At 43.4% G+C, this 24531-nt stretch overlaps 1 protein-coding gene across 1 annotated transcript in view; it reads left to right on the top strand.

Annotated features, from left to right (window-relative positions):
* Positions 1–528: 528 nt before the first annotated feature.
* Positions 529–24531, top strand: part of LOC144499465 (E3 ubiquitin-protein ligase TRIM62-like) — a 45902-nt gene continuing 21899 nt past the window's right edge. Inside the window, exons 1-6 of the mRNA XM_078221453.1 lie at positions 529–1092; positions 4642–4806; positions 12365–12460; positions 13017–13139; positions 21389–21622; positions 23372–23394. Of these exons, the coding sequence (XP_078077579.1) occupies positions 529–1092; positions 4642–4806; positions 12365–12460; positions 13017–13139; positions 21389–21622; positions 23372–23394 (1205 nt within the window). The remainder of the gene's footprint in view (positions 1093–4641; positions 4807–12364; positions 12461–13016; positions 13140–21388; positions 21623–23371; positions 23395–24531) is intronic.

The following is a 24531-nucleotide window of genomic DNA, read 5'->3' as shown; positions in this document are numbered from 1 at the left end:
AATGCTTTGTGCATCAAAACACATTGCAACATATAAAATATAAGATTCCTGAATGAAAAGAAATCCATTTTACAAGTGGGATGATTTGAAACATTCAGCTATCTTTGTACAGTTTACCAATGCCTATATCCCTTCACCTCTATCACATTTAACCCCCTCCCTTTATGTTTTACAAATTGCATAACCAATGAGCAGGGATCTTATTTCATATCATACTCATTTAATTAAAACAAATATTAAGTATTTATAAAGTCCAATATTCCAACTGCTGACAGTACCTAAATGGAGAAAGACATCTGTGGACTACACCATTCTCTTTGAAAAAAATAGCAAAATTCTCATTTAGATGTTTTGCACAATAGATGGTTATTAAAACTAAGAAGGTGATTGTTGCAATTATTAAGGAAAATCGGTTGGAAAATTATTGTTTCTTTACACGCTCAAATAAACTAATATAGGTAAAAAAAAGTGGAAGATCCCATGAGTATATAAATAGTTGATCACCCTCCATTTTGTTACATGGTCACAATGGCTGGTTACATTAAACCTGTGGACAGCTACAAGGATGAAGTTACTTGTTCTATTTGCCTGCAGATATTCTCGTACCCGATAACTCTCACCTGTGACCACAGCTTCTGCCTAAGATGCATTCAAGATCACCTGAAGCACAAGTCACCAGAGGAGCATTATATCTGTCCAGAATGCCACATTGAATTTGCTGAAAAGCCACGGTTGCTTAAGAATGCCAAACTGGCTGAAAAGATTGAGAAACTGTCAATGTGCCAGGAAAGGAAAACTATCTGTGACTACTGCTTTGAGGAAGATGTACCTGCTGCAATGAGCTGTGTCCAGTGCGAGACATTCTTTTGTGTAACCCATCTTCGCCCACACAGTGAGAAACCACTACTCAAAGATCATGTTTTGGTCGACCCCATAGAAGCAAAGACTTTGCGGAAGTGCGAAGAGCACAAGGAAACTCTCAAGCTCTATTGCAAACAAGATCATTCGAGCATTTGCAGTCTGTGCAGTATTATAGGGAAGCATAAGAATCACTCGATCTTGACCATAGAAGAAGCAAAAAGTGAAATCCAGGTAAGGGTGAATTGAGATCACTTGATATTGCAATGACAGAATTGAACATCTACGCTGATTGACTCTGCCCAATGGGACAATTTCTATCCAGATGTCTCATTATTTCTTCCTTGATGATAGATTCAAGCATTTTCCCCACTACAGAAGTTAAGCTAACCGGCATATAGTTATCTGCCTTTTGTCTACCTCCTTTTTTAAATAGTGGCGTCACATTTGCTGTTTTCCAATCTGCTGAAACCACCCCAGAGTCCAGTGAATTTTGGTAAATTACCGCGAGCGCATTTGCTATTTCCCCTGCCATCTCTTTTAGTACCCTGGGATGCACTCCATCAGGGCCAAGAGACCTGTCTACCTTTAGCTCCATTAGTTTGCCCAACACTACCTCTTTAGTGATGATGACCATTTCTCGGTCCTCACCTGCCATAGCCTTCTTATTATTAATTTTTGGCATGTTTTTTTGTGTCTTCCACTGTGAAGACCGACACAAAATACCTGTTCAATGCCTCATCCATTTCCTCATTTTCCATTATTATTAAATCCCCCTTCTCATTCTCTGAAGGATCAATGTTTACCTTAGCCACTCTTTTTACTTTCATACATTTGTAGAAATTTTTGTCATCTGTTTTTATATTCTGAGCTAGTTTACTCTAATAATCTATCTTACTTCTCTTTATAGCTTTTTTCATGGCTTTCTGTTGACCTTTAAAGATTTCCCAATCCTCTAGTTTCCCACTAATCTTTGCCACTTTGTATGCATTTTCTTTCAATTTGATACCCTCCTTTATTTCCTTAGATATCCATGGCTGATTATTCCTTATTCTACATTCCTTCCTTATCACTGGTATATACTTTTGCTGAGCACTGTGAAAAATCATGTTGAAAATCCTCCACTGTTTCTCAATTGTCCCACCATAAAGTTTTTTCTTCCAGTCTACCTTAGCCAATTCCTCCCTCATCCCATTGTAGTTTCCTTTGTTTAAGTACAAGACACTGGTATTGAATTTTACCTTCTCACGCTCCATCTGTATTTGAAATTCAACCATACTGTGATCCCTCCTTCTGAGAGGATCCTTAGCTGTGAGATCATTAATTATTTCTGTCTCATTACACAGGGCCAGATCTAGGATAGCTTTCTTCCTCATAGGTTCCATTACATACTGTTCGAGGAAACTATTGCGGATACATTCTATGAACTTCTCCTCAAGGCTGCCTTGACCGAACTTGTTTGAGCAATCGACATGTAGATTAAAATCCCCCATGATAATTGTCGTCCCATTTTTTACATGCATCAGTTATTTCTTTGTTTATTTTTCGCCCCACCGTGATGTTATTATTTGGTGGCCTATAGACTACGCCTATCAGTGACTTTTTCTCCTTACTATTTCTAATTTCCACCCAAAATGGATTCAACCTTTTTCTCCATTGAAACTATATCATCTCTCACTACCGCCCAGATGTCATCCTTAAATATCAGAGCTACACCGCCTCCTTTGCCTTCCTGTCTGCCCTTCCAAATAGTCTGATACCCCTGGATATTTAACTCCCAGTCGTGACCATCCTGCAACCGTGTCACTGTAATGGCCACCAAATCATACTCATTCACGACATAGAGCTGGATCTTAACTGTTCCCACAGAGGTGGGTTTTGAAACTGGGACCAGGAGGAAAAATGGAAATTAGGATGCTGGGTTGGCTGGCCGATGCATTCTCACCTCTGGGAAATCTCTGGGGAGTAGGGCATCAGTGGCAGCACTACCCTCCCAGCAGTGGTAAGTAAGCTATAATTACCAAATTGGGAAGCTAATGACGGGGGAAGGTGAGGGCTCTGCAGGGATCTTCTCGGCTTTGTCGCAGCCTCCTGCTTAGGGATAAGCTCACACCTATGGAGATAGCCTCTGGCAGCAGCTGTACGAAAGCTCCATGCCCCAATGGCAGGGCTGTGAGCAGGAACTGCTGTACCCATGGCCGACAGGTTTACCTGCAGACAGGTTTCCTTCCCACTCTCAGGGGCCTACTGACTTTGGCCATAGCCAGGTCTTCTATTTTATACACGCTTCTGAGGTATGCCTGTTCAGCAAGGGATGAGGAGAGATCTCAGAACAACTGTTTACAATTTGACTTGAACTCAGACTTACCATAAATCACAGTATATAAGACAACCCCATTTTTCATATACGTGTTTTTGCATGTACTCCTATAAGTTGCCAGTCTCAATTTTTCACCTCACAAATGCATGTTTTACTCTTTAATTGGGCGCAAGAGATTGAACAGGTTGTACAGGCTGTGTTGTGAAATGCACAGGTGATTAAGACACACCCATTCTTTGCATTGGATGCTGATGATCTTACAAAATGACGACCACCCACACCCATGTCAGTGGTTCACTTTTATACTCGGTGTATATGTCGACCCCTGTTTTTAGGGGGATTTTTCAAGGCTTCAAACTTCAATGTCAACATTTATGGTAAATTTGGTTTCAGTGTGAGGGAGGCCAGCCTCTTATGCCTGACAATGATAATCCTAAAATCATAAAGTCAAAAAGCTATAGCTAGCTTTAGTGAAATAATTTTAGCTTACAGGGTGTAGGCATCACTTTTATTTATTGCCCACCCCGACTTCCCATTCACTGGTTTGCTCGGCCATTTTCGGAATGTAGTTCAGAGTCAGCCACATTGCTATAGCTAGCTCCAAAAGGGCCAGACCAGGTAAGGATGGCAGATTTTTGTCACCAAAGGGCATTAGTGAACCAGCTGAGCTGTTAAACATTCTGACAGGGACATGGTCACCATTATTGAGGTTAGTTTTTCATTCCAGAATTATTTATTTATTTTTTATTCATTCATGGGACATGGACTCACTGGCTAGCCAACATTTATTGCCCATTCCTTGTTGTCCTTGGAGGGCAGTTGAGAGTCAACTACATTGCTGTGGCTCTGGAGTCACATGGAGGCCAGACCAGGTAAAGATGGCAGATTTCCCATTTTTCCAACAATCGACAATGGTTTCATGGTCACCAATAGATTCTTAATTCCAGATTTTTTGTAATTGAATTCAAATTCCACCATCTGCCGTGGCGGGTCCCCTGAGCATTACCTGAGTTTCTGGATTAATCGTCAACGAAAATACCACTAGGCCATTGCCTCCCCGAATTAACTGAATTTAAATTCTCCATTTGCCATGCTGGGAATTGAACTCATGGGTGGAATTTTAATTGCCGAGGGAAGATAGCTTTGGGTGTGGGCGGGGATTGAAACCCCCAAAGTATGAGGTCAGGTTTGGAACTTGACACGATCCCACCCAGATATGGGTTTAACCGGGGTGTGTTTGCAGGCAATGGGGAACTTCTGTGTATCAGTCAGATAATTAATTAAAATATTCAAAGGGACAGTTATCTCAGGATTTACAAAGAATCCTGGCCTTAACAACTAAAGAATAGATTTTCTGAATGATGACATGCTGAAAGCTGGGGGGGTAATTCCACTGCAGCATTTCTGGAAGTCACAACACAATTCTATTAACTGCGTGGCATTGGCGCTTCTGTCCTTTTAAGGTCAAAGGTCCCATCTTCAAGAGCTGCTGGCCAATCAAAGGGCTGACGGTTGTTCAAGTCCCAGCAGCACCACCAGAGTGGTCGCCACATGGGACTGCAGCTGTCCAGTGCCAGCAACCATGGAAGAGGCCCCTGAACCTATGTAAGGACGTCAGGTTTGCTGGGGTCAGCCAAGCAAAGGGGACATGATTGTTGCTGAGGGCAGGGTTGCTGTTGCAATAGAACATAGAACATAGAACATTACAGCGCAGAACAGGCCCTTCGGCCCACGATGTTGCACCGACCAGTTAAAAAAAAACTGTGACCCTCCAACCTAAACCAATTTCTTTTCGTCCATGAACCTATCTACGGATCTCTTAAACGCCCCCAAACTAGGCGCATTTACTACTGATGCTGGCAGGGCATTCCAATCCCTCACCACCCTCTGGGTAAAGAACCTACCCCTGACATCGGTTCTATAACTACCCCCCCTCAATTTAAAGCCATGCCCCCTCGTGCTGGATTTCTCCATCAGAGGAAAAAGGCTATCACTATCCACCCTATCTAAATGGAGCTGGCACCTGCTACCTGGGAGTATCCTCGAAGGGTCACAGCATGCCTGATCAGGAGGGCCACCCCCGAGCTCGCAAGGAGGCCACTATTGTTTCCTGGTAGAATGTCAGTGATGGTGAGGAGAGGCCTTCCTGCACTGATCCACCCACTTCTATTTCCAGTTTTGACACAAGAAGTTGTGTAAGTGCTTGACAATATTTTCCAGATTAGGGACAAACCTTCTATGATAGTTTAATAAGCCCAGAAGTGATCAAAGTTGATGTACGTTTGAGGAGAAGGTGTCTCAGTTATGGCTGTTGCTTTTGAAGGAAATTTGTGCAGTTCCTTTGCATAATTGATGTGCCCCAGGTATTCAATAGAAGATTTGAAAAATTCACATTTCTCCTTCCGTAGTCTCTGGAATGTAGGATCTAAATTGTGAAGATGCTCTTCTTCATTCTTTTCAGTAACTAAGATATCATCTAAGTAGCACTGGACTCCTTCTGGTCCACTTAGAATTTGATCCACGGCATGTGGGAACAGGTTTAGATATGATGCCACATGGAAGTCTTTTATATCTGAATCGCCCTTTGTGTGTCACAATTGTCAAACATTGTTGTGAATCTGAATCCATATTTATTTTGATTTAAGCTTGACTAAGGTCAACTTCACTGGAATGCCGGCCTCCAGCTAACCCAGCAAATAGATTACCAATTAAAGGCAGAGGGTACACAGTACTGGATTAATAGTGAATTTAAAATCACCATCGATGCATACCGAACCATATTTCTTCATCATGGGCACTTGCAGTGTATCCCAATACTTACATGAATGGTTTTGAGGACTCCTGTCTCGACCAGTCTCTCTAATTCTGCATCGACCTTAGGCCTGATTGCATATGGCACTGACCTAGTCTCTAAGCATCTTGCTTGACTTTCGATCTTAATCTTTAATTTGACTGAGGTCTCTTTCATGCTTCCTAGCTCTCCTTTAAAGACAATGGCATTTTCCTTTAAATCTTCGGTAGGCCTACCTGTGAGGTTACAGGAATAGGGCCTGGGAGGGATCGTTGTCGGTGCAGATGTGATGGGCCGAATGGCCTCTTTCCGCACTGTAGGGACTCTATGATTCTATTCTATGATTTTATGACCTGCTTCAGAATCTGACATGAGATTCACCTCGGCTCAGTTTAATTTGATCTTTTCCAACCAGGTTCTCCCCATTAATGCTGGATAGTTTCCTTTAACAACGTGTAGGGGCAAGTCTGCGATCTGTCCATTTAGCTGCACATTTACATCGATATGGCCCCTCAGTGGAACAATATGTCCAATATCGGTTTTTAGTTTTATCTTTGAGGGTTTTAAGGCGATATGTCGTAATTCCTCTTGGTAAACCGTTCTGGTACCAAAGAAACTGCTGCTCTGGTGTCTTTCTTCATTTTCACCTGTTGTCCATCTAGTAAAGGAATGACCCAGTAATGATTTATAACGCCCACAATGGTTAGTACGTTCAATGATAGTTCATCATTTGCCTATGACTCTGGTCCTTTTTCATGCTCTTTTTGTATCCCATGGATCCTTATCCCTCTATTCAGTTTTCCATTTGATACACCATGTTCTTTCCATTTATAATTTTTGTTTGGAATTTGTTGTTTCTTTCTCCAACATGCCCACTCAGTGTTGCATGAGTGTTGCAATTGTTGCATCTTTACTCCAACAAGCTGTTGCTGTGTGCCCAGTTTTTGCACATAAATGGTAATTTTGAACCTGTGTCTGTGTTCAGGTTTCAGCTGATAACTGATGTACCATATTGCTCGAGCTTAATTGTTGGGCTTCCTGAGCTGCCAATTCCACAGAGACGACAACTCCCAAAGTCTTCTTTAGGTTTAGGTTGCTTTCTGTTAACACCCTTTTCTGGATAGCTTTGCTTCTTAACCCATACACTAATCCGTCTCTAATGATGTTGTTCAAGACATCTCCAAATTTACAGCATTCACCTAACTCTCGGCTTGGGTCACTGTCTGTGTGGAGTTTGCACATTCTCCTCGTGTCTGCGTGGGTTTCCTCCGGGTGCCCCAGTTTCCTCCAAAGATGTGCGGGTTCGGTGGATTGGTCATGGTAAATCGCCTCTTGGCATCAGGGGGGCTAGCTAGGGTAAATGCATGGGGTTATGGGGATAGGGCCTGGGTGGGATTGTGGTCGGTGCAGACTCGATGGACCAAATGGCCTCCTTCTGCACGGTAGGATTCTATGATTCTATGAACTTCTTTAAAGTAGCTATGAACTGTGTGATTGATTCACCTTCTGTCAGTTACATTTATGGAACCTGAACCTCTCAGTGATGGCCAAAGGTGAGAAATGGCCCTGCATTATTGTCCTCAATCTTATTATAGGTTTACAAGCCTGATTTTTCAGGCTCACCAGACTTCGCAGGAGATTGAGGGGGCGATTCTCCCAGCCTGCTGCGCTGCTTTTGTAGTGCAATAGGCCAGGAGACTCAAGTGGAGGCCGTTTCGCAGGCTCCCCGCTGGGCGTCACGGCCTCTATCCCCCGGGCGCCAGATTTCCGACGTTGTCAGCTCCACACCAGAAATTGGTGCACAGCTGCATGATTAATGTTAATGCGCATCATAATACAATTTGAATCCCATTAACAGATCCGGGACTGAAAGCTCTGGCCCTGCTAGCATCTCCCCCCCACTCACCACCTGGCATCAGGAGTGGGTCACTTCAGCGAGGTTTGCTATAGCTCCCCATTTGCAGAGAGCTGGTGGCCCGTCCCCCAGGAGTGAAGGGGGGGGGGGCAATTGAGTCGGGGTAAAGGGGATGCCCCCCGGGGAATTTTCACCTTGGCAGTGTCAGCCTCGGTCCTCTGGCACTACCCGAGGGGCAAAGTGCCAATGCCCAGGGAGCACCTTGGCACTGCCCACCAGGCATCAGCTTAATGGGGGTGGGGCCTGATGGGGTGGGGCCTCTGGGGGAAGATCGGTGGGGCACGGGGGGTCCCGCTGCCACTCTGCACTCGGGTTGATTAACAGAGGGAGGGAGGGAGGCCAGCGATTGGGGCTGGGCATTGGGGTGGGGGTCGGGGGGGTCAGTCTGCTGGGGGGGTCGAGACTGCAGTGGGGGTTGTGAGACCGGTGCTGTGAAAGGTTGGGGGGGAGGTGTTGAGGCTAGCCTGGACATGTTTGGGGGGGGCAGCAATTGGGCAGTGGGGGTGTTGGAGGGCCAGTGATAGGGGGTTGCTGTGCTGGCCAGTGATTGAGCTGACCAGCGATCAGGAGGCCGGCAGTGCAGGGCCACTGTGCATGTGCCGATCTCGGCGCGGTCAGATCGGCGCATGTGCAGTGGCCCGCTCTGCGCTATGATGTCGCCAGATTCTCCAGCAGGAATAGACCCCGTCCAAAGAATTTCACGCTAGTACACTCTGTGGTGCACAGAGTGGGAGATTCATTTTGAAACTCCCGCTGAAAAGCTTACGCAAATTCGACACTTGAAATTTTTTTTGGAGTATCGCCCCTCCACCCCAAATGTTTCCTCCCTCATGGAGCTCAGGAAAATTGGGACTACTATGTCTGCCACAATTTAGTTTGCTTGGACAATGTAGTCACATTTTTCAGTATATGAACCCCACTGCTCAGTGTTCTCATCATACAGTCCCACAGCGTCAAAAACTCTCACCATATTTACGGCGAGAAGGGTTTGCGTAAGTACAATGTGCCACAAAGTGTTTAGCACTTCCTCACTTCTTTTTCTTTCGAACAAAGTAACCCTGAGCTCAGCCTGTTTACTTCCAAGTTTTGCAAAACCCCCAGGTCTAAGTTATTGTTGAAGGGTAGTTTTTGTACTCACAATGCTCCCCGTGATCTTTCTGGGCAGAGCACGTGGCAAACTTCTTTTCAATGTCGTTTTCTCCAAAATCTTTGTTTAAAGTTTGGTTCCATTGATAGCTGCCACCCAAATTTGGCACCCCCCTCCCCATCGCCAGCCTTGGTGTAGTGATGTTTTTATCTGCTTAATCCTTTTTGGATGACTGCAGCACGGAGCGAGGATATTTTTCAGTATTTTTTTACCAGTCTGCCAGTGTGGTTCCAACTTCCTCATCGCCAGTTTTCTTTGTGTTAAGTTTAAAGGGTAGCCTTGCAACCACAAAGGTAGAAGCAAACAAGACTTTATTGGAAAGGTGTTTACTCTATATAGGCTGTTAGAATACACTGCCCATTTGCCCGCTCAAATGGCCGATGATGTCATCAATATGTCACGTGACCAGACTCTTAAAGTGATCTTGTTCCAACTAGGAACAAACATGGGTACACAACACTCAGCAAGTCTACTTAGAATGTTGGTTAATAGAATCAGTTAATAACCAATAAAGTGTCTAAACACGAAGATCTGATCATGGTTTCATATATTTCTAAACATGCTATAGCATAAAATTACAGCAGCTGGAGCACATAAAATATTTATCAGCATTAGATGTTCCACTGAACCTACTTATCCTCCTTAATGTTCTTTCATATTCACATATCCATCAATCAGAGTTGCAACTAAATGATTGGCACAAATCACCGTGACTGGTCCAGTCACTGAAGCTATCAATTAAACTCGACTGTTGTAGTTTCATTTCAAAACAACCTCTGAATAATTACCAGCATCAGATTTCTCTAAGAAGTTCCTAAGGACGCAGACTCCTGTGGAATATTTGTCCACATTAGTTTCCAGTGTGACTTTTGCAAAGGATCTTTGGGGTAGTTTTGACTTTGGGTGATATTGGATACTCTACAAAATCAATTTAGCTTCCCATTATACATCTCTTCTGATTATCAAAGTTTTAAAGGTTTATTTATTATTGTCACAAGTAGACTTACATTAACACTGCAATGAAGTTACTGTGAAAATCCCCTTGTCGCCACACTCAGATACACTGAGGGAGAATTTAGCATGGCCAATGCACCTAACCAGCACGTCTTTCGGACTGTGGGAGGAAATTGAAGCACTCAGAGGAAACCCATGCAGACATGGGGAGAACGTGCAAACTCCACACAGACAGTGACCCAAGCCGGGAATTGAACCCGGGTCCCTGGCGCTGTGAGGCAGCAGTGCTAACCACTCTGCCACCATGTTGCCCATGATTTCTGGACGTGCCAATTTTAACTTGGGGCAAGCAGAGTGTAGAGCTGGTGGGCCAGGTGTCAAGCTTTGTTCAGTTCTCCGGTGTAAGTCCCAGGCTATTTAACACTCTGGCCTCATTCAATGAACATCCATCAACATCTTGCAGTTACCATTGACAAGATATTAATTGGACTAGCCATATAAATTATGTGGTTACAAGAGCAGGTCAAAAGTTGGGAATTCTGCAGTGGGTACCTCTCCTCCAGTCCCCAAATCCTGTCTGCCATCTACAAGTCAGGAATGTGATGGAATACTCTCCACTTTCTTGGATGAGTGCAGTGCCAGGAACACTCAAGAAGCTCAACACCATCCCAGGAAAAAGTAGCTCACTTGATCAGCAGCTCATCTATCATCTTAAATATTCACTCTCTCCAGAGAGGCAGCAGTGTTAACTATATACAAGAAGCACTGCAGCAACTTGTCAAGCCTCTTCCGACAGCACCCTCCAAATCCATGACCTCTACCACCTAGAAAGACAAAGGCAGCAGACACATGAGAGCACCACCATCTGCAGGTTCCTTACCAAACCATACTCCATCCTGACTTGGAATTATTGCTGATCCTTTACTTTTGATCGGTAAAAATCCTGGAACTCCTTTCCTGACAGCACTACAGGTATGCCTACACCAGATGGGCTGCAGCAGTTTAAGAAGGTGACTCACCACCACCTTTTCAAGAGCAATTTGTGATGGACAAAAAATGCTGGCGTTGCCACCAACATACACATCCCATGACAGAATTTTAAAAGATCTGATTCCTGATGAACTCACTGTCAAAGATGCCAACCTGGTGGGTGGGATTTGGGTATTCAGGACAAGAGACCATGGCCAAGAGAGCTATTGATAGTTTTGTCAAAATAAATAGCTGAATAATACAATTTTTGAGACAATAGCAAATAGCCTGCTTAGCTTCCATCAGGTGGAAAACTGAACTTTAATGGCAAATGGATCTTCTGACTGATTTTCCTAACTTTGGTGATTTTGATTCTACTTGATTGTTTTATACAATTTCAAAACCCGTCAATTATTAACGGTAGTTCTAATCAGCTTTGGATTTATTCTGATTCCATGCTATGACAACAGCCTTGATCAAACTATAAAATTCAAATTGAATAAGAACAGGTCTGAAAAAAAAAGTCAATAAATCTCTGTGTGCTTTGCAATACAATTTGTGTTAGTTGTATGAACTCAACCACATTGGAGACTAACAGCTTACTTCTTATACTACTTTGGGGAAACACTTAATTAAAATATTACCAGAGAAAATCCATTGGCTTCTTCCTCACGGTCCTGTATGCATTACTCTGGGCTTTGATCTTTTTGATTTGCAGCTGCGTACAGTTGTTTCAGATGCTAAAACAATCTAGTTTAAAATCCACCAAAAAGATTTTGCCATTTAGTCTATGATTCCAGATTGTTCAGAAGCGTTGGTGTTTATTTCTCCTCCTCCTTTCTGTTCCTTGAGGCATGTATTATTTCTACCCAGTGGGGTGCATGGCAAAACCTGTTTGAGAACTCCGCTGACACCAGTTTGAGAGCCAGTTACTAGGCAGCAAGCAAGATGGCCGAGAAAGTTGCTATTTGATTTTCTTTATTGTGTATACAAGAGGTTTATTTAGGCCATGACATCAATTGATTATAACTCTCCCTGAACTGCTTTCCCTCCTCCACTCTCATTTTTGAAGACACTACAGAATGATCAAGACTTGGACAAAAATGCAAAACAAGCACTGTAAAGCTTCCACCGTGCAGTATAGCTGGCTAACATCACAGCTCCCCTGAGCATAATAAGAATTTAGATAACTTACTACAGGATACGGTTGCTATAGCAGCTAAAAGAACATTTACCAGGCTTGACTGAGTGCTCTTTTGAAAATCTCCTCTATGACTGTGCACTTCATGAAGGCGTTATCATGAAGCAATTTGCCCTTATGATGAGACACACTATAATACTTCTCAGGACTTGTATAAATAACAGGTTACTGGTGAGTGCAGTAATTAATTCCCTTTTCTTTCTTATCAGCTGTCTTTCACAGCAAAAATGAAGGAGCTTAATGTGAAGCGGACAAAAACAGAAGAAGCTGTCAAACGCCTTCGAGAATTGAATTCCCATGTGTTAGTAAGTGTTATCTTAAAAGCTAATTACATTTTTAGAGGAAATAATCTTCTTGTCTAAGAAGTAAAGATATAACATTGAGATGATACAGAAATGTACGTATTGGATAAGATGTAGGTAAAGTTGTGTATATGAATGATACATGTTAGGGGTTAATTTGGGTGACGATGGAACTTCAGCGGTTATAACTATTTTTTGAATGAAGAAGACAATAGGAGCAGAAGAAGACCATGAAGCCCATTAATCCTGCTCCACCATTCAATATAATCAAGGCTCATCTTCGGTCTCAATCCACTTTCCCTCCTGTACCTTATATTCCTTGATCATAAGAACTAGGAGCAGGAGTAGGCAATTCAGCTCCTCGAACCTGCTCCCTGATTCCCTGAGAGACCAGAAATATCTACCCAGCTTTAAATATATTCAATGACTGCACACCCTCAACCCTCGGACGTAAAGAATTCCAAAGATTCACAATCCCATGCGTGAAGAAATTTCTCCTCATCTCAGTCCTAAAGGATTGCCCTCCCCCTTATCCTGAAACTGTGTCCCCTTGCTCTAGATTCCCCAGCCAGGGGGAATAATGGTCTGTAACTTCCTCGGAGTGGCAATAACCGGCAAATCACCTTTGCTGGAATGTCAAAGCCCTTGTCTTGCTGGACCTTCCTCACTCAGGCTGCGCAAGGTAGGAGTCAGTGCAGGAGACAGGCAGGAGGGAGGAGGATGGGGGGAGGGGGCAGTGGGAAGGGGGTGTCCAGTGTTTGAAGTGGCTGAGCTGGGGGGAGGTGGGGGTGACGTGGGAGATCCACTGTTTTGGGGGGGCTGTGGTGGGGGGGATCCTAGATTTGGGGTTCACCCATGACGGGTTGGGTTTGGGTGTTTAAAATAGGTAGCCTAGAGTTAGAAGTGCCTTTTCCCTTCTAACTCTTTGAGAGCAACTATGAGGGTAGAACTGGCAGAACCATCTGAAATTAGCGATTTAAATCGCTTTGCTGACGGTTCCCTGCCCAGCGCAATTGTGCCGGGGAGGTTAGGCCTTCTGGACAATTGCCAGGTAAAGTCTTATGTAGGAACTTCCTAGAAGGATACCCCAGTGCATCATTGGGGTACCCTCCAAATGCGATGCTGGGGAACCAGGAAGTTATGGACCAATGTCTCAGTATATACCCTGTCAAGCTCCTTCATAATCCTGAATGTTTCAATGAGATCATCTCTCACTCTTCTAAACTCCAGAGAAGATAAACCCAATTTACACAAGTCGGAATTCTCCAATGTTTTATGTCCCGCCATCGCTGCCGGTAAGAATGGAGAATTTGGCGCTCAGCCAAATTTCCATTCACAGAAGCGGGACCGGAAAATCCCAGGCATAGACGAGGTCGCTGAATCCCAGCCACAACCTCTCATCATAGGCTAACCCTCTCATCCCAGAGACCACTTTGGTGAATCTTCATTGTATTGCCTGCAAAGCAAATAAGTCCTTCTTTAAATGTGGAGACAAAATTGCACACAGTATTCCAGGTATAGTCTCACCAAAGTCCCATCCATTTCTAGCAAGACTTCCTTATTATTGTACTCCAATCACTTTGCAATAAAGGCTAACGTGCCATTTGCTCTTTTAATTGCATACTATACCAAAATGCTGACTTTTGGTGTTCCTTGTGCAAATAATCTTTCTTACCATCAACGTTAACAAATTTCAGGCTTTTTAAGAAATATTCCACGTTTCTGTTCTTATAATAACATTTCACTTCCCCACACTCTACTCCATTTGCCACTTTATCATTCATTCACCTAATGGTGGCAACGTTGCACCTGCATTCGCTGTGCGGGCCCATGGCATGTGAACGTAAAATCCCGTGAGAATTGGAAAATGGGATTCTCGCTAGTGGGATCTTGCTTTCCAATTTTCCACACCCCTTTCTGGGGCGCCTCATTGAAATGTATCTAAAGGGCTTCTCTGCCATATATTTCAACTATTGAAAAGTGGGAACCAGCTGAGGAGAACACACCGGGGTTACAAAGGTAAGTATAATCAACCCCCCCAACACCCCACCTCCCCCCACGCCCGGGGCGGGGGGAGGACATGACTGGCATCCTGCACTCAGCCGGTGGACGGTGCCAGGGGACTGTGCCTGGGTCGGGAGGTTTTACCCTATGTAGAATCATAGAATCACTACAGTGCAGAACGAGGCCATTTGGCCCATAGGGTCTGCACCGACCACAATCCCATCCAGGCCCTATTCCCACATATTTACCCTGCTAATCCCCTGACACTAGGATCAATTTAGCATGGCCAATCAGCCTACCCTGCACATCCCTGGACTGTGGGAGGAACACAGTAAGAAGTTTAACAACACCAGGTTAAAGTCCAACAGGTTTATTTAGTAGCAAATGCCACTAGCTTTCGGAACAGGCTGTCCCTTCGTTCAGGTGGAGTTGGAGAAATGCACTCCACCTGACGAAGAGACAGCCTGTTCCGAAAGCTAGTGGCATTTGCTACCAAATAAACCTGTTGGACTTTAACCTGGTGTTGTTGAACTTCTTACTGTGTTTACCCCAGTCCAACGCCGGCATCTCCACATCTGTGGGAGGAAACCAGACCACTCGGAGGAAGCCCACGCCGACAATGGGAGAATGTGCAAACTCCACACAGACCACCGAGCTGGAATTGAACCCAGGTCCCTGGCGCTGTGAGGCATCAGTGCTAACCACTGTGCCACCATGTGGGGTGAGTTGCCCCAGTGCTCATGTGGAGGGGATTTGGTTCTGTGCTTGGGTTGGGGGGGTTAGTGACCCTGTGCTTGTTGACGGTGGGGGATGGGGGGGGAGGGGGTTGCCCTGTTGCTTGTGGGGTGCTCCCCTGTGTCCGTGGGGTTGGTGGGGGGGAGTTCATTTTTAATGCAGATTGGAGCACCCTTTCCCAGTCTCTGTGGATCTGTGGTTGCCAACTCTATCAGGCCCTCAGTGTGACGACGGAAACCACGTCCCCAGATTTTCTGTCCATGGAGTGCCAGAGAATCTGGAGAGAAAGCTCAGCTCTGCAGCTGTAGAGCTACACGCTGGTTTTCTCACCTCAGCCAGCACTCAGAGTGCAAGATTCCACCCAATGTGTCTATATCTCTTTGTAGTCTCGTTGTGTCCTCCTCAAAGCTTGCATTGCCACTTCATTTTGTACAGTCAGCAAATTTAGATACAGTACTCTTGTCCTTTTGTCTCAGTCATTAATATAGATTATAAATACCTGAGGCCCCAATACCTTGTAGCACTCCAGTAGTCACAGCCTGCCAACTTGAACATGCTCTTTTTACCCCATCTCTCTGTTTCAAATCCAAGAACCAATCGTCTATCCATGCTAATATATTACTGCAAACTCCATAGCCCTTATCTTGTGCATAAATATTTAGTGTGGCACCTTCTTGAATGTATTTTGTAAATCCAAGTATTGCTGAAAAAATACATTTTGTCAAAACTTTTTGTTTTGCATTTAACAGGAAAATCATAATAATACCAAGGTGGGGGGAAACAACAACTTTATACTGTATGAGAAGAGAGTGCTCATTGATTGGCAGGGCCATTGCCATGGAGATTATACCATTAATGGTGACTGACAGTTAACTGCCTTGCATTGTTTAAAACTTAAACCAGGCGGTTTGACTCTGATCAAGCCGTTGCCCTGGAGAATGGCCATCAATTATTTTATTTGGTGAAACAGGCTCTATCTGTGTACTTGTTCTTTCTGTCTGTAAAGAACAGGGCCTTATGTATTAATGCATGTAGCTTCCAATACATGCAAATATGTCACACTATGAGCCTGACTGACGATCTTAAATTGTTTGTTGGCATAATATTTAGCACACAGAGGATTATTGTGGAAAAAAGGGCGGCACGGTGGCACAGCGGTTAGCACTGCTGCCTCACAGCGCCAGGGACCCAGGTTCACCTCCTGGCTTGGATCACCGTCTGTGTGGAGTTTGCACGCTCTCCCCGTGTCTGCGTGGGTTTCCTTCAGGTGCTCTGGTTTCCTCCCACAGTCTGAAAGATGTGTTGGTTAGGTGCATTGACCCGTAAAGGCGCCAGAATGTGGCGACTAGGGGAATTTCACAGTAACTTCATTGCAGTGTTAATGTAAGTCTTACATGTGACCAATAAATAAACTTACATGTCAAAGCTTTTCGTCTTGCACTCTTCAGGACACTTCGAAAGAATAACAGTATAAGATAAAACAACAATTTGTGCAATGAGAAGGGAGTGCTGATTAGTTGGCAAGTGGACTATGATTGGTAGAGGCACTGCCATAGAGAATGCATCGGTTGATAGTGGCTGACAGATAATTGCCAAGCATTGAATTTTGACCCTGATTGGTCAAGACATTGCCCTGGGAAATGAAACAGCGAATGGCTGTCATTTACTTTGTTCAGCTGAAACAGGCACAAAGTTTGTACTTATGCGCAATGTTTGCAAAGAACAGGGCCTTGTGTTAATATGTAGAGCTTCCAATGCACACAAATATTCTGCACTGTGATCCCAACTGGCAATCTTAAATTAGTTCTCAGTGTAATTCTTAGCACACGGAAGATTATTTAGCAGATGTTGTCCAATTGCAGAATCACATCTAATATTGGCCATTGAGCTTTGAGTTTGGCAAACACGGGCTGGTTGAGTACAGTCTGTACTTTGTCCATTGTGAATAGCAGCTGGGACATGCTGTTTGATATAATCTGCCAGTCTTTGGGACACTCCTAACTTATGGAATTTGGAGTTGAGTTACTTGTTGCAAAATATTAGCTCTTGTAGCGATTGTATTTAGGTAGCTGGTATAGTTGAGCTCCAAGTCAATGGTGACCCCAAGGATGTTGATGGTGGAGGATTCAGCGATGGTAATGCCATTCAGTGTCAAAAGGAGGTGTGTTGAAGATGGTCATTACCTGGCACTTATATGTCACAAGTGTTACTGGTCACTCATCAACCCAAACCTAAATGTTGATCAGATCTTGCTGCATGTGGCTATGGACTACTCCAGTATCTTAGGAGTTGTGAATGAAACTGAACACTGTGTAATCAACAATGAACATTTCCACTTCTGACTTGATGATGGAGGTGAAGCAACTGAAAATGTTTGAGCTTAGGGCATTAGCCTGAGGAACTTCTGTGGTAATGTACTGAGGCTGCATTTATTGGCCTCCAAGAATCATAACCATCTTCCTTTATGTTATGACAGGAAATAGAGATAGTTTTAAATAATCTATATTTGTATTTTTGGACATTAGATATAGGTTATATATCTAAACTCACTTAAATTTAAGTGAGTTTAATTTTGTGTTTCTGTAGTTGTGAGTAAGAAAGTGTTGAAATTTTAGTTAGATTCATGTTAAACAAAAGTACTTGCATGTCTATGGATTTTGGTTTCATTTCAAACTGTGCCTGCATTGTGATTAGAGAGTTTACAACGTGAAAACAAACAAGTGTTAAAGAAAGATCAGGCTGTTGCTTAGCAATCAGGGGCCACTTTAGGTGAGAAATATTTTTTGAGTTTAGATTTAAACTAAACTAGACCCAGCAGCAGTTGGAACTTCGGTAGCTGGAGGGGAAACAGCTTTTACAGAAACTGCCAGAAAAGAAGCAGGACAATGGAGTAAGTTCAAAACAGTAAGTCCCAGAAGCTAAACAACAGATAGTCCTAGAAACCAGGGAATAAAAAGAGAAGTCCTAGGAAGACTGATGGAAAAGGAACAAAAGGAACTGGACATTGAACAAGGTATTGTTCACTGAAGTTAAAGAAAGGGGCAGTGAGAGGTTCCCAGTTAAAGACAAAGGGTCGGACCTTATTGGCTCGCCATGGTGTGCTGAGCTGGTAAGATAGGGCAAGAGATGAAAAATTGGTTTCGTGCACAATTTCTTGCCTCTCATAATCTTGCCAGCCCCATTCTGCCGGCTAAATCAGCCTCGTGCCGAGGAAGGGCACGAGACTGATTTAAATATTAATGACATGCTTAGTATGTCATTAACGAGCCCGGGACTCAATTGACCGTGCTCATTTACCTTAGTCCCCTTGCTGGTCGACGATCACAGACGGGGGGGACCAGATGTGATGGCCACACCGGAAGGACTGGGGGCCAGTGAAGCTCCCTGGGTGGCTGGGGGGCAGGGCTGGGCAGTGCCCATGGGGCAGTGCCAACCTGGGACCCTGGCACTGTCCACCATGCACCCTGGTACTGCCCACTGGGCACCCTGGCACTGCGCATCAGGCACTGGGGTCTGAGGGGGCAGGACCTAGTAGGGATGGGGTGATGTCCAATGGGGAGGGGAGTGGGCGGGGATGTGGGGGTTGACAGATCTCCCAGTATACTGTGTACACAATATATTGGGAGATTGGGGTGCCTGTGAACTGGCGTCCCCAGAGCTCAGCAGCTGGCCTCACTGATGAGGTGAGACTCCACCGCCCCAATGGCGAGATTCACATTATGGCCTCTGTTTTGCACAGAATGGCGTAAATTACCATGTGTTACCTTGCTGAAAAAACTGGTAAGAAAATCTCCCGTTTGCTCTCCCCTTTAACACATAATCTTTTTGAGAAAATTCTGCTCAAAACTGAAAGGTGCAAACCTGGTGAAGTTGGCTGGTGAGAAGCCAGAGTTCTGAAATAATTCTGAGGTTGGTGACACGTTAATACAGCCTGCAAAGCAGTGGTGTTCTGTCGGTATGTCCGGGTATCGGAGGGATGGTGTGGAAGCTTGAATGCACGTGGCCGTACAAGGTAGAGGAATACTGAAAGGAGAGATTCAAATCCTGGAAGTGGATCATTGGGTGTAGGCACCTGAAAGAAAGCATTGTTTGGGAGAAGAATCCAAGGTGTGTCCTTTCGAGAGTGGTGTTTAGAAACTCATGTGGAAGTCAGAATTCTAGTGAGACAAATTGGCTTAGAGGCAGCATTATGTCCCTCAAGGGATGAAGAGGATTATTAAATAAATTGGCTTACAGTGTAATAATCATCTGGGGGATTTGATGAGAAATCCACACAAGTCGCACTGAGTGGCATCTGCCACTTGGCATCAGAGTGAGGTGTGTCTGACTACAGTTGGCTTGTTGGTTTACATGCACTCAGTACTTGCTGAGAAAGTCATAGTATAACATTTTGTAACTTGTGTTATCCTTTAAAATCTGTGAAGTTATAGGTGGGGTGAAAGAGTATTGTATTATAAGCAATCATTTCATGTTTAATAAATGTTTAATTCTTTTTAAAATGTTAATTGCCATGACTCTGTCCATCCATGTTTCTAAATAGAAAACAAAAGTTACAGTCTGTTGGGCCAGGGCTCCTGTCCGGTAGTAACATCAACTGGAGTCATAACAGTTAGCTATGACCCATGCTAGTGGAGAGTTGTCCCCATGATTCCCATTTAGGAACATAGGAATTTGGAGCAGAAGTAGGCAAATTCAGCCCTTCGAGCCTGCTCCGCCATTCAATCAGATCATGGCTGATCTCTCCCTGGTCTCAAATCCACCTCCCCACCTATTCCCATATCCCTCTTTCCCTTTTTTATCAGAAATATGTCTCTCTCCCTCTTGAAACCATTCAACGATTCAGACTCCACCACGCTGTGGGGCAGTGAGTTCCACAAATTCACCACCCTCTGCGAGAAATAGTCCCTCCTCATCTCTGTTTTAAATCTACCGCCTCGCAACCTATACCTGTGACCTCTTGTTCTAGATTGCCCCTTAAGAGGAGACATGTGGTCTACATTTACTTCAATTTTACAAGGATCGCTTGTTACCACATTCCATTAAATGCTGCTTTGATGTTTAGGGCAGTCACTCCCATCTCACCTCTGGAATTCAGCTCCTTTGTTGGCTTTGGATTCATGTTATAATGAGGTCTGGAGAAAGTGGTTCTTGTAGAATCCAAACTAAGCACCAACAGGTTACCAGTGTGTAGGTGATGCTTGAAGGCACTGTCAATGACATCTCCCATCACATTACTGTAAATTGATGAGATTTTTGTTGTCTAGATTCGATTTTCCCTTGGTATTTGTGGAGATGACATTTCTAAGCAACTTTCCACATTGTCAGGTAGATGCATCCGTCCATGAACCTGCTCATGTCACCCACAACATGTTTGAATCTCATCACGGCAGATGGGGAAATTTGAATTGAATAAAAATCTGGAATTAGAAGTCTAATGGTGGCCATGAAACCATTGTCGATTGTCGTAAAAACCCATCTGGTTCACTAATGTCCTTTCGGGGAGGAAATCTGCCCCCCCCGCCAGGTCTGGCCTACATGTGACAACAGATCCACAACAATGTGGTTGACCTCAAGGGCAATTGTGCATATAAACCCTACAGTGCAGAAAGAAGCCATTCACCCATTGAGTCTGCACTAACTCTCCAAAAGAGCATTTTACCCAGCAACACCCCCCAATCCCCACAACCCCATACATTTACCATGGTTAATCCATCTAACCTATATGTCTTTAGACACCAAGGGACAATTTAGCATGGCCAATGCACCTAATCTGCACATCTTTGGATTGGGAGGAAACCAGAGCACCCGGAGGAAACACACGCAGACACGGGGAGAATGAGCAAACTCCACACAAACAATTAGGAATGAGCAATAAATGTTGGTCCAGTCAGCAATGCCCACACCCCCATGAAAGAATAAAAAAATCTAGGCTCAACCAGGTAAGTGTGGCTGATTTCTTGCTGTGGGTGAACATGAGTTAGCCAGATTCTTTTTATGCCTGTCCAATAGATTCATAGTTACTATTATTGATACTACTGTAATGTTAGACTAACTATTTTTCACAATTCCTTGATTCTTTATTTTTGGTTATTTTTAAAAGTACCCTTAAATGAAGATATAAATATTCAAATATGGGCACTTGCATGAAAGCAATCTAAAGTGTTTTCTTTTTTGGATTATTAATTCATATAGGAAGCATACTCTGGATATCTAGAAAAAGCTATACAGCATTATAAGGGGATTAAAGCACTTATTGAAGAGGATGAGCAGCAGACCCTACAGTTTATTGAAGCTGAACGTCAGGCTGCCACACTGTACATTGAAGCACAGACTAAAGACTGGGTGGAAGAGCTTGATGACTTTAATAGAACTATTGAGCAGATAAACACCATTTTAAATCATAGCGACTCATTCAGATTTCTAAAGGTAACTTATTTTTAAATGACTTTCTAGGAGTATTATTCACTATTATTCTTAATGCGTTAACATTAAAAGCTGTGTAATGTTCTCCTTCCAACAGATTTGTCTGAAAGCAATTATAAAAAGGATATAGAGGCACTGAAGAGGATATACTGGCATGATACTAGAATTGCAATGTTATACCGATTAGGAAAGGATCAACAGTCAGGGTTCTCTTTTCTCCTGAAATGAGAAGGCTGAGAGGTGACCAAATAGAAACCGCTAAAATTATGGAAGCTTTTGGTGCAATAGACAAAGAGAGAGAGGTTTGTGGTGAAGAGTGATATATAGAGGCCATCAAACTTAATACAAATATTCCAGGATTGTTCTTCTTCTTGAGTTCTCTGATAAAAGCAGGTCCGGCCCACAGCACCATGACCTTCACCATGGCTTATGCAGCAAAAGGCACAGCTATCAATGGTGGAGTGATTAAAAACTGGAATGCTTAATTGCCCAGAAGTTGGAGAGAGCAGAGACCCAGGGAGTTTGTAGGACTGATGGAAATTACGGAGACCTCCTCCAGATTGCGTCCCTAAGTGTCCATGACAAGGTAGTGGTGAACCGCCTTCTTGAAACAATGGAGTCGTGAGGTGTAAATACACCCAGAGTGTTGTTACAGAGGGATTTCCAGGATTTTGACCCAGTGACAGTGAAGAGTTAAGTTTAGATTTAGAGTTAGGTGATGTAATTCTAAGTCAGGATGTTGCATGGCTTGAGGAGCAACTTGAACTTGCTGATATTCCCATGCATCTGTTATTCTTGTCTTCCTTGGTGGTAGAGGTTGCAGATTTGGAAGATGCTGTCAAAAGAGCCTTGGTGAGTTGCTGCAGTACACCTTGTTTATAGTGCACACTGCTGCCACTGTGCATTGATGATGGAGGGAGTGAATATTTAAATTAGTGGATCAAGCGCTGCTTTGTCCTAGATGGTTTCAAGCTTCTTGAGTGTTATTGGAGCCACACCATTCCAGGCGAGTGGAAAGTGTTCCATCAAACTCCTATCTCCCCATCTACCTTACAGATGGTAGGATAGACTTTGGGCAATTAGGTGAGATACTCTCTTCAGGAGTATCAGTGTCTGACCTGCTCCTGTCGTCACAATATATATATATGGTAAGTTCATTTAAGATTCTGGTCAATGGTAAACCCTCCAGGATGTTGATAAGGGGAATTGAGTGATGGTTATGCCACTGAATGCCAAGGAGAGGTTTTATTGTCTCTTGTTGGAGATAATCATTGCCTTGAATTTGTGTGGCACGAATTGCAAGGGGCAAGGCAAGTATTTTGAAAATGAATGTGAATTTTAAAAGCAATGCATTGTTTATTTGGAAGTCAATATATTCAATGAGCACAGGGTTGTTGGGTGAATGAGGCTTAGTGCACATTAGGACACAGGCAGCAGAACTTTGGGTGATCTCAAGTTTACAAATGGTGGCAGAGAGGAGACCAGCAAGGAATGCATTCAGAGGCATCTTAAATATCCAGAAAGTGCTGAGAATGTGGAACTCACTACCATAGGGAATAGAGAGGTGAATTGAATAGATGCATTAAAAGGAAATTTAGATAAGTATATATAAGATAATAGATTATTATGCTGGTAAAGTTAGTTGAGGAAGAATGAGAGGCCGCTCAAGTGAAGCATAGACTTTTAGGGCTGAATGGCCATCTCTGTGCTATCTAATTTGATGTAATTGAAACTCTTTTGCTATCTTTTTAGGGAGCAAACTGCAATGAATACCGGTAAGTAAGAAATCCAGTATATCATTTGGTTTTCTGATGTATAATCATACATAAGTATATCCAATATAAGGGCTAATTGAAAGCTAATTGTGCAACCATTTGAGATTTATTAAATATAATGGCACAGGGCTGTATAACTAACAATTTTTCCCAACAATTTGAAAGAGTTTGGAAGATGGTATTGCCCAATTTGCCTGAATGAAGTTGACGTTCCTCTGCTAGGCCAATCTCAGGTGGCTCAGAGGTCATTTTGTAGATGTTAGTGGCCCAAGTGCTATATCTTTCATGTAGCCAAAGGAGGCTGTGTCCATGTGAACAGGCTATAGGGGCAAAATGCAAATAGAAAAAGTATGGAGGTATATGTGGTTAACAATTGAGGCCTCAATGCACTGCAAATGTTCTTTCTGCAAGTATGTAGATCTTGTCTTGAAACAGATGATATTGAGCAGACATCCAATTATATCTTGCCTATGTTTTACACCACTGACTTTAATGGAAGGCAGGCAACATTGCAAACAAACTGGACTGCAAAGGCTCAGTCCTTCTAATTATCAAATCTACTATCACGATTGGATTTCTAGGTCTGTTGCTAATCTTCCTTCCTTAAGCCATATCTCATTCATTGGTGTAGGTGTCATTGTTATAGGTGCTACTTATTCAACATTTCATACATTACAAAAGTGACTATGCTGGAAAAGTACTTAATTGGCTATAAAACAGTATGGGACATTCCGAAGCTATGAAAAACCCTCTATTAAGATAAACCTTTCTTTTTAACAAAAGTTTCATTTTACCCAACATACTGAACATTGCTCCTCATCAGTCTAATGTATCTTTCTTCCTTTTGAAATGCTCAAAGGTGAAGAAACAGATCCCACTATACTTGGTCCTAACAGTACGTCTCAATTTTTAAAAAAAATCATCAAATGATGTGTCAACATAATTGTCCATCTGTAATTGCCCTTAAACTGGTTTCATAGTCAGCATTAGACTTTTAATTTCAGATTTTTAAAATTGGATTCAAATGTCACCATCTGCTGTGGTGGGATATGAACCTGGGTCCCCCGAACTTGCTGAGGGTCTCTAGATTACTAGTCCAGTGACAATATCACTACACCACCACCTCCTTGCTATGTC

Source organism: Mustelus asterias, chromosome 10 (assembly GCF_964213995.1).
Source record: "Mustelus asterias chromosome 10, sMusAst1.hap1.1, whole genome shotgun sequence".
NCBI classification, from domain to species: Eukaryota; Metazoa; Chordata; class Chondrichthyes; order Carcharhiniformes; family Triakidae; genus Mustelus; species Mustelus asterias.
This window is presented reverse-complemented; position numbering and strand designations above follow the sequence as displayed.